This window comes from Acanthopagrus latus, chromosome 4, assembly GCF_904848185.1.
Source record: "Acanthopagrus latus isolate v.2019 chromosome 4, fAcaLat1.1, whole genome shotgun sequence".
Taxonomy (NCBI): domain Eukaryota; kingdom Metazoa; phylum Chordata; class Actinopteri; order Spariformes; family Sparidae; genus Acanthopagrus; species Acanthopagrus latus.
In genome coordinates this window covers 14,672,935-14,689,555 of record NC_051042.1, presented here as the reverse complement: position 1 = coordinate 14,689,555, position 16,621 = coordinate 14,672,935, and the positions used below count along the sequence as shown (strand labels likewise).

Below are 16,621 nucleotides of genomic sequence, written 5' to 3'. Positions count from 1 at the left end.
TGTTTGTGTTCAGTTGTGTCTTTGACAAAACTCAAAAACTCACCAGAGAGTCTTTCTGTTATTCCACAGCGTCTTTTCTTCTAACCATCTCTTCTCTGAAGTAAAGTACAGTAAAGTAAAGAACTCCTCATGCCCTCCTGAACATGGGTTTGTTCTTCCTGAAGCTTGGCAGCTTCAGCAGAGTTTTGCCACTCGATGCTGGGATGCTCATCAATCCAAAACACCGGCGCCTGTGCCTCCGCCACTGTCTCTTAGTCTAATTAAGCACACAGCAAGTCGTATTCACAGCCACAAAAAGTCAAGATCAGTTGTTAGCTGAGGTGAAGCCCGGCATGCAGCTCTCGGCTAGCTGTCACTCAAAGCTCTTTTTTCACCAGGCTGTAAACATTTAAACGTGGGCTTTCTCTTCACTAAAGGAACTGCAGTTTTGGTTAATTTGCTTTGGCTTTATTTTGGTCGCCATTTGATTTCTGCCGAGAGTTCCTCCTAAATCCTACGCACTGGGGCCTTTGATATTTCCGTCTTTGTTGGGCGTCCTCTGGATGCTGTTCACACTGTGACGACCTGATCTGAACCCAAACATACCACCTCCCAATACCCGACAGGAAACACACACCTTTCACATCACTGGTGACCCCAGTGTCACCAGCTGCACATGATTTCTATTAGCATGTGAAAGTCTGGAGGAAACTCCTGCGTCTGTCTGTCTGTCTGTCTGCCGTCTGGCTAAAAAAGGCCTTTGACTGACTGAAGCCCTCAGAGACCCCAACAGGCTTTGTGTCGCCCAGCCAGGAGGTGTCTGCTTTCATAAATGGAAACGGGACCAGCAGAGAGGGCGGCAGAGTGGAGGTAGGGTTTAAGAGGCAACATTAAAAAAAAAAAAAAAAATGGACGTGTGTCTGATTCTTAAGTGCGATTAGTCTGGTGCTCTGTCACACACACTGTTTCAGGTCCTTGTCTTTACGGGCGTGCAGACTGAAGCATCCCTCTGACGCATACAAGGCTTTTGCCCCATCACACACACACACACACACACACACACACACATACACACATGCAGTGTACAGGAAAGCTGGCGCCTGCTTTGTGCCCTGCAGACGGCTCATTAAAGCTCCCATGAAATGACTGATTGTTTTCTGTAGATTTATGTGTTTCTTGCATGAAGTTAGATGTTGTGCACCTGAACAATACGTCTCATAATATTTTATCTCAGTACTCTCTGACCTCACTAACCTGTGTACTAACATTTTGACCTGATGATGATGATGCTAGAGAGAAGTTAATGGATCAACAAAGTCTACACAACAAGGAGTTTTCAGTAGCGTGTCGCCATTCCATGACCTGAAGCAACGAGCTAGCCAAACATTTAAAAGGTACACAACTCCATCAATTTTACACATTAAAGTGTGTTTACAAGTCTTGGGGATAACTATAGCGTATGTAAAAAAGTAGTATACAGCCTTTTGAGGCTCCAGAGGAAGCCACATATCACCTTTCTTAACACATGTCATCTTCTTGCTTTTCAAAACATAGCATCTACATTACCCATAATGCAATTGGGTCACTGAGTGACATCACTGGAGGCAATTTTTCAGATTGCGTGCAGCTTCCTCCAGAGCCATAAAAGGCTTTTACTATTTTTTTCACATAAAAAGTTGTATTCCCCATGACCTGTAAACACAATGTATATGTTTAATGTGTAAAACTGATGTAGCTCCCCTTAAATTCTCTTAAATTTAAAGCAGGCTTTGCCTCCATCTTATAAGCGTTGGAAGAGGTTCAGTACAATGTGAAGCTTAAAAATAATGGTCTTTTCAGAAACTAGATGAAATATGGAAACTGCTTTTATCACTCATCAGAACTCTAGATATTATGCCCGGTTTGGGGTATTCTGTTTTCTATTTTTCCTGAGGAGAACATGAATATCGGTGGCGCTGTTGAAAGGTGCAGCATGATGCTTCAGTGGTTGACACTGAAAAAAACATGCACATTAGATTAAGACACTGGCCTCCATCTGGAGCTGCCCACTGATAAAGATTTGTCAATAAAAAAAAAAATACAGATCAACAGCTCCACAAACTGAGTCATCCAAAATCTGGACATAAACCGAGCGAAGACATAATTTTAGCAAAGTGCACCTAATAAACTGCCAACTGAAAGTAGACATCTTATCTGTTTGTGTAAATAAACCAAAACAGATGCTACCTGGAGTAAAGTGGCAGCACAGGGCAGGAATCATGCTGACGGGGTTACAGTTTACATCTGTAACTGGTCAATGACATCAATCTCCTCCTCATAAAACACATCAGACCTGTGGCTGTACAAACCAAATCAGGTGCAAAAGAAAACACTCATTGTTTGGAATTTGAGCATATTGGAGACTGTACTCGTTGACTGAGAGATCATTCAGCCAACACTTCCACCATCGTCTTATATATGAATAAAACAAACTGTGGGTTTGTGCACACAGAGGAAGAAATCATGTACATGAACCATTTCTGATCTAATTATGACAATCTATATGGAGTTTTTGAATCCGGTAACTCGTCAGTGAATTATATTAAATATTTTTCTTCTCAAAATCATGAGATAGAAGATGAGATAGAGGAGACAGCTGACAGCTGCTGCATGTATCAGAGCTTTTCAAAGGGAATATTGGAATCTTTCATCCATCAATCTTCCATTTCTCTTCAGTTTCGAGTCACTCAGGGTCTGAGAGCCGCTCGCCTCTCTGGATGCAAACAGCAGCAGGAAAAAACACGTGTCGTTTCTTGATAGCAGGAGGAAAATTTATAATTCAATTTGTTATTAAATATCTGTCAGTTATGTTATATTAAGAAATAGAAAGCTTAAAACTGAGGCCACAATATGTCCTACAGAGGGGGTGACCGCAAGATAACTAATGAAAACAAATCAGTCACGTCTCCTCTCAGCTTCTGTAAATCAATGTTCATTTTTAATTCAAAGGCAAGTTCTCATACAGATTAAAGACGGTGGAAAAAAGCTAAAACTTCACACTATCTACACATCAGGGAATTAAAAATGCATAAATATTTACACAAAGTGTTCGAATGATTTGAAACATTTGAAAGAAGACAGCTGTCAGAAAACATTAGGGTATGTACAGAATATAAGGCGTGTCGCCAACTTCAAATATCTTTGTAGGTTTTTTTTTAAGCAGAATCTCATCATTAGATATCAATTAAATCCATACACAAAAAATGAGCCAAACGTGAATCAAATTTCCATCTTAGTTTCCTTAGGTTTGCCTCTTAAGTGAAACAGCAGATAAACGGAGGATTTAACGCTCCTGCTGCGCTGCCTTCAGTGTATGTGTGTATGTGAGCTCGAGGATCTTTGGATTGAGAGTCCTGCACACTGCTGGTGTGCTGCATTATCTGGGCCGGTGGTTGGCGAGAAGGAAGTCCTTGTCTTTGCAGGTGAGACAGAGTTTGAGGTTCCTGAGAGAGCCACCGGCAGCGTAGAACGCCCAGATGCCCATCAGGAACAAGATGACGTAGGTGGGAACCAGGCTGGCGACGTACTGGGGGTTCTGGAAGGTCTGCATGAGAAGAGAAACAGATGAACACAAAACGTCAAAATACACACAAAGACATCCTCTATGCTCTTTTTCCAATTTCCTATTTTTGGATGTAGTGCTATTTTTTTTTATTTTATTCACATGAACTTAAGTAACCACATTACCCCGTCCCTCAGCATTAGCAACACTCACCAGACAGGAAACGATGAGGTGGCTGATGACGACAGCAGCCACGGCCCACCAGCGCTGCTTCTCACAGGCATCAAAGAAGACGACGCCCCAGAACATGTGAAGCAGTATGATGGCCATGGTCATGAAGGCTAAAAGAGACAAAGGTTTACATGAAGGATAGTGTAAACTCTGTTTAACTACGTTAATCCCAATCATATTCCCACTATTGCATTACTAGGACCCGCTTTTCCTTAACATGCCTTGTGGGTTATATCATTAGAGAGCCAAAACAGTCTACTAACTTCAAGAAACTAATATAAAGATCTCGGTGTTCTGACGCATTTCATCTACGTCTTGGCAGGACAATGACACATACACACATTAGGATTTCAAATAACACACTGCAGCTGACTGGACATTACTGTGGGCAATGCTACCTGAGGACAGGAAGTAGTGCTGAGAGTCTCCATGGATCCCGACGGTCCCCGGCCCCACAGAGTCGGCCAGAATGTTCACCACCGAGAACGCTCCACTCATGAAGCCGAATCCAAGGCCAGACACTGCAAGGAAATGACAACAGAGTTTTACTCCAATGCAACATTTTAATTCATCACAGTTATCAGAACTGAGGTAACATGAATTTGCAGCACAGAAATTATAAATGTTGATTATCATTTAGAGATAGAAAATGTGTCTTGTTCAGATTGTTTGTCCACCTGAAAACACATAGAAGTTAATTTTGTAACTGTAAAATATCTCCCTCAATGCATATATCAATTCTTTATTAACAAAATTACAGTGAATTAGTATCTTACTTCTGTGAGACACAACATACGGAGACTTTTAAAAAGAGTAGTTAAACTAAGCAACAAAGGCATAGAGATCCTGACTTTCAGTCCATAGTGAAAAGCAACGCGATTGTGTCTTCCCTACGATCCTCAATGCCTTGTAAATGTCCACATCTTTCGAGTGTTCACAGGCTGTGTACTAGGACTTCCATGACCAGTATTAATTTGATGTGCAAAATCAGTGAAATGCCGTTTTTTAAAAAAAACAAATGGCCTAAAATAGTCGGCAACATGATTTTCAAACTCTCAAGTGTCTATACATAAGGTATCAAAACACAAAAAGTTGATCAGTGGTCACTCATCAGATTCCATCATCCTGTTCAGCAGTGGCAGCTTTTACAGTGCACCATGCAACTTTAGTCATTGCTGAATAAAAAAGCAACAGATATTGTGAAGCAAAGTGCAGACTAACTGTACCATAGGCCAGCTGACGTATGGAGATCGGCATGGTTTCCTCCTGACTGAGAGTGAGGAGGCCTTCATTTGCTTTCCTGCAAGAAAGCACGCACAAACACACACATCAGTGTTTTAGTCCCAGGTTTCATTTTGCGTTGTAAACAAGAACATCAATAGGAAATATGTGTGTCAGTCAGTGAAAGATGATATGAGCTGCAACAATGACCCTTTGACAGAAAAGGAATAAAGGTGGGAAACTGGAACAAACTGGGACACTAGGGCAGAAAAACATCCTGGGAAAATACTGATCAAGGTACAAAGATGATGATGATGATGATGATGATGATGATGATGATGATGGTGCATAGGTTAGTTGTGTCTTGTAAGACAACCTAATGTTTTTAAAAATGTTTCAGATGGAGGAGTGTTAATAATTGTCAGTTGCAGCCCTAATTCAACATCTTGCTGACAAGCACTTATAGTTACAAGTGTACATTAATATAACAAGACAAAAAAAAAACAATGACAACATCTACAAAAACTGATTTTATGTGCGCAAACAAGTTTCAAGTCTCAGTCAAGTTTACTGTCGCAATTCAGAAACAAGAAATGCTTTTGAAAATAATCAGCAGTCATTTTTTGCATATCAATCTGTGCTATAAGGTCTTAAAGAAAGACATGGTCCTGGAAGGATGCAAAACTAACACATTTTACAGCAACAGTGCTGCTTATTTAAAAATACTGAATCGCTGGCCATTCAGAAAACTATCATAAAACTTTAGTGGCCTCTGGTGGCTGCTGATGCTCAATAGAATTCTCTGTGAGCCCCAATGCTGAACTAAAACCTCATTCTCACCATATTTCAATAGTTTGTGTCAAGATCTGGTAAACTCAAATGAGGCAAAGTGCATATTTAATTACATCTAATATTTGAGTCTGACGTTCATGGGCAGTACTGAAACAACACACAAAGAAAACCGAGCTGGTGAGACAGGTGCAGGAAGATCTTAGGAAACAGACACAAGGGTTTTATATCTTTGGAAAACTGTTTGGCTTTCTAACTTGCAGCTGCATTTTAAAGTCACAGGTGAATTGACTTCTGACTTAACAACATATTAAATTACATCTTTTCATATACAGTGGTTAAGTTTGTTGATTTGTTATGCAGCCACTACAAAATCAGTAAGAATGAATATGCAAAGAATATACTATGCAAAATTATGTTATAGTATGTGTATGTTAGTATGTATGATGGATTCGGTTTCTACCAAAACATACAACTCTACACTGACTGAGATGAGGCAAATGTTGGTAACGGGCTCAGTGGCAGATGAGAAGATTCACACTGAATAGTGATGCGTGATTATGTGAATTTTTTTGTGACAGAGACAGCGTTGGAGACGACTATATGTAAAACCGTCAGAAAGCTATGAGCACTGTGGCAGCGACTTACTTCAGCAGCTTGTAGTAAGCGAAGCGGAAGGTTTCTTGCAGCAGAACGGACAGCACCACGCCGAAGATGAGGAGACCTTTCTGCTGCGCCGCGCTGTCCTTATTACTGATCTGAACCGAGATGAACCACACCAGAGAGGACAGCAACAGAGACACCAGCCAGAAAAATGCCCTGAAAGGAAAACAACGAGAAATACTCGATTAGTTATACGGAGGAGTAAAATCTCCGGCAGATATGACCTTAATTCAATTATGGCATCTGAGAGGATTACAGAAAATGGGACCTTGTTTGATTTCAGTCCAATAACTCTGCCAGATCGTATTGCCTGGCATCTATACTGGACAGTTTATCTTCCAATAAGATTTTCTCAAGCTCTTAGTGATCACAAATGGCTGTGACATCCAGCCTTATAGTCTAAGTAAATGCTTCGAAGCAGGCTTCTCCTATAGGATATTCAGTTTTGGACAGGCTGTCCATTTTTGACGCAATACCAACCTGAGAATGAGATGCAGTTTGAAGGCTTACTAAGCAAGAGCCAGCAGGAGGTGAATGTGAATGTCATGATCATTCAGATCAGAATGGCACCTTATAGCACTGAGATGACCTAGAAAAACAGACCATCTGACCTGAACTGATTCTTTACAGTGTTACTTACTTTAGGTGAAGGAGAAATAAAAACAATATTATTCAAAACGGAGAAGCTGGACCAATAGAGCTGGGGGATTTTTGCCTCAGAGATAACGAGTCTCAAATGGAAGCTAACAGTAGCAGCTAGCTGATGAAGCGACCTGTTAGCTAGCAAGCTAGCTTTAGTAAATATTGTGTTTTGCCTGATTAAACACGGGATATTAGTGTCGGTATAACTTTATTTCCAAGAGCATAAGTTTACTCTCCCCCAACGGTGATTGGTATCTCACCCTGCTATCAGGAAGATGACCCTCAGGGGCTCCCGGGCGATGGTAAACAGGAACAGAGCGATGGCTGGGCCGAAGGCGATGAAGGTGCAGCCGAAAAACACCGCCGCCGTCATTTTGGCTCTTCGTTGGGAAAGTCAGCGGCCAGCAGCGACCTTAGAAAGGCCTTCTCTTGTTCCGTTGAACAGGTTTTTACAGACACTTGTCTTTAAAACCGGACATACAAATCGTGTCTTTCTGTTGTCTTGAATGGCTCACTTCACTTCCTCCTACTTCCACACAAGGCGTATCACAGGGTCTGGTCGTGACGTCACAAGTTGTCACGTGAGCGAGAAAAAAAAGTTTCCCCCAAAAACTTTATTGTTAACAAAGATGATGACAAACACGTTAAAAATTACGGACCCAAAATCAAGAAGTTTCCCCCGTTCATGTAATTGATTTTCTGGAGGAAAAAACAAACAAGATTTTTTGTTACATTCATGGGAAGTTGAGAAATCCAGCAGCTGCAATACGAACATGAATTTCAGCCTTTTTGTGATTCCTCCTATGAGTATTCTCAGTCGCACCAGTCACATATCTTTACTAGTTTTCATGTTCTGCTATACTGTGACATTCATTTAAAACACTAACCACGTCTATTACAAAAATGGCATGAAATGATAACAATCAACATATGCAGTCTATTTAAAACACTAAAAAAAGTAGAGTTGAGTTAAATTTATTTTACACTAATGATATGCCTGTCTATAATTCGTTTCACATGTTTATTTTATTCTTTTCGAGTTAACAGTTTCGCCTTTCACTTTATTTCATTTTAATACTTTTAATTTCATAACTTGTCTCATTGATATAATTTATGGTCCTAAAATGTGTTTGTTTTGATCAATCCATGTAGAGCACACATACAATGTGTTCTACATCATGCACCCTTTTTCTGATTCAAGATTCATCCAATTATCATCATGAAATGCAAAAATAAGGAACACAACATATTTATTCCATCAATTGTACAATTTTCCAACAGCTTGGATTGGCAGACTACACATATATGAATGATGCTGGTAAACAGCAGAACAACACATTGATTTTTAAGCGTCTGTCTCGAACATCTTCTTTCTGCCGTCCATCCCGGCCTTGTCTTCGATGTTCTTTCTCCAGTCGCCTGTTTGCTTCTCCTGAGAGAAACACATGGAAAGAAAAGCATCAGATTCACACCAGTAATCTAATGATAAATGGTTTGTGAGGGATAACAATTTTTAGTCTGTTATGTTGTTGTGATTGCTTAATATTAATCTAAATTACCGTTGTGTATTAATGAGCCAGACATTTATTTGAAAGATGAAACCACAGAATTGAGAGCAGCACAAGGAATCAATAAAATGAAAATTTAATTTAATTGTGCCCTAATTTTCCATCCGTGTCTGATGTAAAATCTGGAGCACCTACCTCCTCTTTCACCTCCTTCTTCACCTGCTTCAGGTTGGCTCTCAGGTCCATGGACACTTTATGTTTAGAGCCCAGCAGAGCAGCCAGCATGGTGTCGGCCGACATCCGCACCTTCTTCAGGGCCGGCTTCTTAAACTTACCCTTCAGTTCCTGAACCATCAACTTCAGGTTGTCAATCTGACAGAGGAGATACTTATTCAGACGTGTATGTTGTGTGTTTTCTAAAAACTTGTGGTCTTCTTAAATGGCATGGGTTGTCTTGAAAATCCATCCACATTCAAAATTAATCTCAAGCATTTTAAAGCCTTGTATCCATATACTTATAATTTTGTTTCTGTGGACAGTATACAAATAAAGATGATCCTAGTTTAGTTTTATTGGGCTGTTTTTTATTTGATCCATTGGGACTTTCTTAGTCCAAATCTGGGTTCACCAAACTTCACTAAAACTTCACTAAACTTTAGAAGATGTACCTCCTTGTTGGACTTTTGAACTTTGATCTCCATGTCATATCGCTCTTCATCAACCAAATCAATCTGCTTGTGGAGTTTCCGGCACAGCTCCTGGCGTTGAGGTAGACAGGAAAAGAGAAGAGTGAAGGTTAAAACTTTATTCACAAACAATGTTGATGCACTGAGCAGAGGATACACTCTCTCAAAAAGTAGTGCCACAAATCCAATTTTCGGCCCACCTCCTACCCTTACTATGTGTTAAATTATTTTGTTTTACAATATAGCATGTATGTATAAAGCCACAGTATTTAGGTTTCTCTAAACATCAGATTATATGTATTGGAATTGGAGCAGTGGAACAAGTTGAAACACGGTCTGGACATATTATTACCTTACAGTATAAAGTTGTTGTAAACTTGTTAGCAAAACTTATACATGTGCTTATTCACACACTCAGCCCATACAAAAAAAACTGTATGGTTTATTCTGAAAAACAAGATTCCAAGTGGGGTGACCAGATGTCCCACTATGTGCGGGACTGCACAGCATTTTAATCGCTTGTCCCACGTCCCACACATTGAGGTGATGTCCCGCAATTTGACTGGCTCTAGTCTTCAAAGTCAAACCACTGCACTAAAATTTGTCATTTATCCAGTGGCTGTGAAGAAAAGAGGGGCGGCTCAGCTCTCATCACCGGACTGATCACAGAGGCAGCAGGATTTGTTCCTGTTGCCTAGTGACACAACAACAACTCCTGGGGGGGGGGGGCACTCTGGGCGCACTGGTCCACCAACCACAGGAGAACCAAAGGGAGGTGGCACACTGCAAGGACTCCTCAGAGAAGAGTAAAAGTTGAGTACGAGTTCATGGTGGTGACCTGGCCTCCAGACTCCTCGAATCCTGATTGAGCATCTTTGGGACGAAACAATCCCAATCCCTGGAGACCTAACCGTGGGTTGGACTCGGTTCTGGCCATCGAGGCATCATCAAGCTCAGTTTTCATCCTATCCTTCTTTTTAACGAAGGTACAGGACTACCATTGTTATCCCAGTGATCCTGGCGTAAACGGATTGTGTGTCTAGAGCAGGGAGGTTTATCCACAGATCATGCAAACCACTGACCAACACCGGCAGTCACATGCCTTTATCTTGAGATCATGTTAATTACAACGTGTTAATTCAAATAATTTGAAGTAAAGCCTCATTAATAATTCAGTGCTACAAGGAGCTACCTGCTGTGCTGTTCCACCCATTTATAAATACATCTTCCCTGAATCTGTGGCACGATGGACAGAGCAGTAGTGATTCAAAGGTTGTGGGTTTGGAGCCCCAGTAGATTTAACTCTCATAGTTGATAGCAAGAAAACAAATCTGCTTACCAAAGTCTTTTCTCAAACTCAAACACAAAGTCATTTTAAGAGCAGTGGAGCATAAAAAAATAGGTTTTTCTGTTGGTATTTTTATTGTTAAACAACATAAGCTCCCATGGGATTTTTGTTTCCCCATGCCCCACCAGTGTCTCCTGGGAGCAGCTGTTGAATGTCTAAAAATAACCATTATGTGTTTGTTAAAATGATAATGTGTTTACATGTAATGGGCAAATATATACCTAAACATTTAGCCATCGGCGCATGAACTGGCAGTGGATATCTGCTCTACAGTTTTATAAACCTGCTAAGATAAAGATCAGCCATGTTCATGATGTGATTGTTTCTGTCCTCCACCCAACACCCAGCTGGTGGAGGTTTACCTGGAGCTCCTGCATGCAGCCTGGGTTGGAGAAAGTGGGGCACTTCTCCTCCATGTACTGCTTCTTCTCCTTCTCGGCCTCGCGTGCCTCCTCCTCCAGCATCGCCTCACCGATCTGCAGCAGCAAGCTCTGAGAGGAAGGCGAGGAGAGAGTCTTGGTTGGTCTTTGCGGTATGATACTCACTGTTGCTGTTTTTAACTTTATTTATCCTATTCTGTCCTTAAAACATGCAAAACGCCCCCAAAAAGTGTTTTTATGTTTATTTGATTGCAATTATTCTAATGGCAGTAATGTATTTTTTAAAGATATGCTGCATTAAAGCCTTCTCTCATATAGTTTCTTCTTTTCCTCACTTTTTCCTCCCGTAAATATTCACTATTGGCTTCTTGTTACAATTATTCTACAATCTATTCAGCAGAAAAACTACTCAATGTCTAAGATTTCAATCTTAAAACCCTGGTTCTACAAAGAAGGAATTTGAAACTGATTGTTTTAAGAACTAGATAATGTTGGAGAATCTGGATAGATAAAAAATCTTGTGCTTTTAGTTCATAAATTGCATAAATGACTCATTTATTATAATCAATTGTTGTTGATTACTTATATGCCATTTGATTAGGAGCTGATAGACTTCAGTCTGGAGTCTGAGGACCAATCTAGCTGCAAGTGTCTAAAAGGAGTCTTATGTGGGGAGCTGAAAGCTTTAAGGTGATCCTCCCATGAGAGTTCTCATTCTTACAGATAGAAGGTTGTGGGTACTCATTAAAAAAACACCATGGTGTGTAGGCCAATTAATATTCACAGCCATTTTCATCACCCTTTTTTTACCTGGTGGTCACCAAAAGTCAGTAAAAATAATCATCTTAGGCTCTTCAACATTTATACCAACTTTTACGATATCCTCATTTAAACCAAAGGTCTGGTTCCCAACCTGTGGTTATAAGGTAAATCTGAGGGTCATGAGTCAATTCCAAAAATATATAAGAACAAAAAAAGACACATAGAATTAAGCATTCCTCTAAATGTTGCTTAACCTCACCTTTACAGCCCTCTAAATGTTACTAAGATTGAACAGACGTATATACAGATGTGCAACCAGTGACAAGAGGTCACAAGTAGACGTCTCTCTGTTTGAAGGGGTCACAAGCCAAAAAAAGAGTTGGGAACCACACAAATGACCACCTGACCAGCATTGTTGTAAAGGTTGTTTGTGGGACATGATGTATTTATTTGCTGGACTGAAAATTCCAGTTTCATGATCAAAATCCAGTCTCATAAATACTAATGGTTCCTTTTCTTGTCTGCTTCTAATGCATGTCCTGCACTGTTTTAATGTTTTCCCATGAAACTGCTTTTTTTCATTTTCAACACTACTGTGTAAACTAAGGAATTCCAGGCCTTCATCAGCACCATCCTACTGTACCTTGAGTTGATTCCTCCGGCTCGACGACATCTTTTTCCTTTAGAGAAACAGGGAGAAGAAGGAAAATAAGATGATGATGATTCTTTGAGTTTTATCTATTCAGAAAGTTTCCTCAGTGCTGATCAGGACTTACTCTGCCATCCTGAATGCAGCCGACTCCTGCCTGCAGAAGCGAGATGAATGAGAGAGCCACAGCTTTGAGGCCTGTTTATAGGTTTTCGTTCAGTGTGTGTGTGTGTGATGACCAGTAGCAGTTGTCCTCGGAAGCTGTTGGTTGAATTCCACACAGGGGTCAATGGCGGCAGCTGAGCCTCAAACAAACGCCTCAGGAATCTCTAGACAAGGACCACGCAGTTTTAGTTCAGATTTTTAAAAGGTTGGAGTTAACTTAACCAACGATAGGTTGGCAATGTTCTAACTCTGCTTATTGGCATTAAATTTCACAAAAAAGACAGAAACCAACAGTGAAGTATTGTGCTTATCAAAGCTGATTCATCTTCTTCGACCGTGCCAAAGAGCGCCATTGTTTTCCCAAAAAACATTGAAAACACAACAATGAGACAGTGTTGCTCTGGGTGACATGTTCCTTTTATCACCACAAACGCACACGCTGTACTTCATGTTGACTCAGTCCTACATAAATCATTCTGCGGCCTCAAATACTCACAGCGAAAAATGTGGTTTAATCCACCGCTAAAAATAGTCCCAGACAAATGTTCTTTTTTACCTTTGTTTGAGTTGTGTTTGTTAAAAACTACAGTAACCAGCTGTTTTAGAATATTATTGAGCCTTTTTAAACATTTAAACTTTTAAAGATTTATGTCTTCAGTAGGGGCCGATGGGCTTTGGACTGAGTTGGACAAGCATTCTTCTGGAATAACATTCTTATGGACTTTTTTTGGGATTTGTATAAATGCCCACATAAAGCTCTGACTGTGAACTACTATCACAGTGATGACAGTATGTGAAAGATATAACTGTCTCCAAGAATGCTGCCTTCAGTAACAATGGAGCCAGTAAACTGAAGCTAATTCATCACAGGACTCTGCTGTCAGGAGACAAAGCGTGATATCTATGAAGACTGGTCTGTGACATTTGAAGAGAGAATAAAACCAGCCAGCACATGATCTTCTATGAGGACAATGAAAGCTCAGTTCACTGCACTAAACTGTGGAGTGATTTCTTTCTGCTGTCCTTGGTTTCCTCCGAGTCAGCTCAGCTGTAGTCTGTAACAGCTGACTGCCCCGTTCATCCATCTGTGTTTGTTTCATTCCTTCCTTTCATTAGTTCATGGACAGTATCATGAGCACAGCAGAGATGCAAATGTAGCTACGTGAAAATAAAGATAGGTCCCTGGATAGTGGGCTGTAAAAGTGAATGTAAACCATTATGTTGAAAGCATTGGATAACACTTTCAGGTTGTGTTTAAAGGAAAGAAGGTAATAGTAATAGCATTAATAGTTTTAAACCATAAAAGAAGCCAACTTGAAGTGGGAAAGGTATAATAAGAAAGAAGAGTTTGGAGGTGGAGCGTATGACAGTATAAATATTAGTCTTCTTTTTAAAACTGACATTTTTTTGTGATTTCTTCATTCAGTTCAAGATCACAAGATGCTGTAACTTCTGCCACCTCCAGAAACACGATGAAGGAGAATGTAAATTAGTTCATGGCGCTGAAAGCAACTGAATGTGCCGTATGAACAACTTTTCCCAGAGATGATGTTGATCATTAAAGATCTGCAGAGACAAAGAAAAGGTTTTAACAATTTCTCTCACACCTGTTCGCAGAGAAGTTTGAGGATTAGGATCCAGATTGTGAAAACAGATGTTTGTTCCTGATTTAACCTGAACTAACTTAAACAGATTCTCATTTTTGTAAATAAAAAACAGATGGATGTGTTGCTGGTCGAGAACCAGAAAAAGCCTCCCAGCAGCTGTCAGCTCTAAACTGGGAGGATTTATTGCTCTTACTGGTTCCCATTATATTCAGCTGCTTAAACAGCCTGGGAGGGAAGGGCAAACTGGACACACACACACACGCACACACACACACACACACACACACACACACACACACACACACACACACACACACAGAATGATGAAAAGTAATTTACTTGCTGTGCTTACAATCTATAGGTACTGATACATTTGTGGAGGCAAATATTTCACTTTTACTCCTCTACACCTAGTTAATTAGTTTAGTTGGTTTAGAATTAATTTATTTTATTGGCAATCTGCTAATATATATATATATATATATATATATATATATATATATATATATATATATATATATATATATATATATATCAGATATATTCACATCAAATGAAATAGATAACAGCAATCTAAAAAATAAATAAATAAAAAAGCTAAATCAATTTGACCCAGGATAAGACAATAAGACATATAATAGCTTATTAGATAAAAGTACAATATTGGCATCAAAATATTAGTTAAAAGCTAGTTAAAACTGGTTAAAGTACCAAAAGTAAAAGTGCAGATTATGTATAAAGGTGCATTTCAGAAAAATATACAGCCTATGTCGTGTTAGGATCTTTTTTATTTGTTTTTATTGTTTTATCATAAATGTCATGATTATTATAATCATGATTATTAGTCATAGTCCACCAGTGATGACAAGCACAATATGGGCTTAATTTGTTTAAAGGTGCACTATGTAATTTTAGTGAAGACATTTTAATCAAAAGGGAAAGATTGTTATTAACTGATTTTTTCATGCCTAAAAAAGAATGAAATAAAAAGGACCTAACCCTAAAGGACAACACAATATTATACTGTAATCATAGTGTACTTTGTTTATATTTTTCAGACCCTGAAAAAATAAATATTTCTGCGTTTGTATTATTACCTAATAAACATTGTTACTATACAGTTGTGAGTTTGAATGTGTTATCCAAAAACTGCCCAGTGCACCTTTAATAACTTTAAATGTTCATTACAGTACGTTGTAAAAACAAGTGGCTGGTCTATTTTAAGGAGATTTTCGATATTTACCAAGTTACCGGATGTGACTATCGCACGTTGTCAAGAGGGCTTTTATTGTGAACTCGCTGACCGGAAGTGATGTAGCATCATTAAGACTAGCTTGACAGTGGTGTGAAGATGGCGGCGTACAGTCGCACTCAGCTGCTGCTGCTGCTGTTATCGTTACTGGGTCTCTGCGGCTTCGGCTCCGTCCTCGGCTCGAAGGCGGCCAGCGGCCCGGCCGAGCCGCCCAACCCGCCGGTCATCAGAGCCGCAGATCCCCCGGCGAAGGATGCACCTGCCGCGGCTGCTGCTGCCGCTGCCGCCGCTGGGGCCTCACAGCCTCGAAGGGCGACCGGTTGGAAGCTGTCGGAGGAGGAGGCCTGCCGGGAGGACCTGACCCGCCTCTGCCCCAAACACACCTGGACCAACAACCTGGCCGTCCTGGAGTGCCTGCAGGACCGCAGAGAGGTAAGCGACCCGCGGCGGGGCTGGAAGGGGTCCGCACCGGTCCTGGGCTGTGATGGGGATGTGCTGGGTGTGTCGCCCCGAAGCTTTGGACCCACACCGGCTGTCAGCGTGATACTGATGGAGGGGCGAACATCTGCACCTGCTCCAGCCTCCACACACACTCACACACAGCAGGTTCACTCGAGGCAGATATTCATATTTTCTGCTCCAAGAGCTACTATTATATTTACCACAAAAACATGTGTGAAATATTTACATTATGCAATTTTACAGAGGAGTAACTTTTAAGTGTCTGTTTTTCTTTTTTCTTTTTTTTTTTTAAGGCCACTGTACTTTCTTTGCCACCACACTCAGCCTGTCCCACATCTGTAGTAACTTCTTCTATTGGTCTAAAATATATGATGTGTCTCTGAAGTTTGGTAATATTAAAGGTCAAATTAACATTGTATACAGATACACAGAGCCTGTCCATAAAGAGACCATAAACAGTAAAAGAAGAATTTAATATCTCAGATTTGACATGTTATCTAGTGTCCAGAGATCTCTTAGCAGTCTGTGCTTTTGCCTCAATGCACTCTGAGAAAAAAGTTCTGATTATTTGAATTTTTTGATATTATGCTTGCAAAGTTAATCGTAAATTTGAAATAGCATATAATAAAATAAAGAAAAAATGTAAATGAGATTTATTTCGGTTTCGACCAATGGCCAACCAAAGCAAGCTATCTGAAGACCTAAGAACCATCAGAAGTATTTACTTTGCTTTTGC

The 16,621-nt window shown here is 40.2% G+C and overlaps 3 protein-coding genes across 7 annotated transcripts in view; 1 reads left to right on the top strand and 2 right to left on the bottom strand.

The window, feature by feature from the left end:
- Window positions 1-2,929: 2,929 nt before the first annotated feature.
- On the bottom strand, window positions 2,930-7,638 carry aph1b (APH1B gamma secretase subunit). The gene is made up of 6 exons (XM_037096613.1): window positions 7,327-7,638; window positions 6,410-6,580; window positions 4,978-5,051; window positions 4,150-4,272; window positions 3,734-3,861; window positions 2,930-3,562 (listed from the first exon to the last, which is right to left on the bottom strand). The coding sequence occupies exons 1-6, from the start codon at window positions 7,437-7,439 to the stop codon at window positions 3,395-3,397; spliced, it is 777 nt and encodes a 258-aa protein (XP_036952508.1). The 5' UTR covers window positions 7,440-7,638; the 3' UTR covers window positions 2,930-3,394.
- Window positions 7,639-8,269: 631 nt separating this feature from the next.
- LOC119018132 (troponin I, fast skeletal muscle-like) lies at window positions 8,270-15,528 on the bottom strand. 4 transcript variants are annotated; one of them, XM_037095575.1, is made up of 8 exons: window positions 15,415-15,528; window positions 12,639-12,728; window positions 12,527-12,556; window positions 12,394-12,430; window positions 10,971-11,099; window positions 9,243-9,332; window positions 8,770-8,946; window positions 8,270-8,498 (listed from the first exon to the last, which is right to left on the bottom strand). In XM_037095575.1, the coding sequence occupies exons 3-8, from the start codon at window positions 12,532-12,534 to the stop codon at window positions 8,412-8,414; spliced, it is 528 nt and encodes a 175-aa protein (XP_036951470.1). In that variant the 5' UTR covers window positions 12,535-12,556; window positions 12,639-12,728; window positions 15,415-15,528; the 3' UTR covers window positions 8,270-8,411. The 4 variants fall into 4 exon arrangements, with proteins under 4 accessions (XP_036951470.1, XP_036951467.1, XP_036951468.1 ...); XM_037095572.1 differs by having other exon boundaries at window positions 12,527-12,728; XM_037095573.1 differs by lacking the exon at window positions 15,415-15,528 and adding an exon at window positions 13,966-14,119 and having other exon boundaries at window positions 12,527-12,728.
- LOC119018131 (Golgi apparatus protein 1-like) overlaps window positions 15,442-16,621 on the top strand; it is a 24,018-nt gene continuing 22,838 nt past the window's right edge. Inside the window, exon 1 of one of the 2 annotated variants that reach the window (XM_037095570.1) lies at window positions 15,442-15,855. In XM_037095570.1, coding sequence (XP_036951465.1) covers window positions 15,523-15,855 — 333 coding nt within the window. In that variant the 5' untranslated portion in view covers window positions 15,442-15,522. The remainder of the gene's footprint in view (window positions 15,856-16,621) is intronic. The other variant, XM_037095571.1, reaches the window with a different exon arrangement.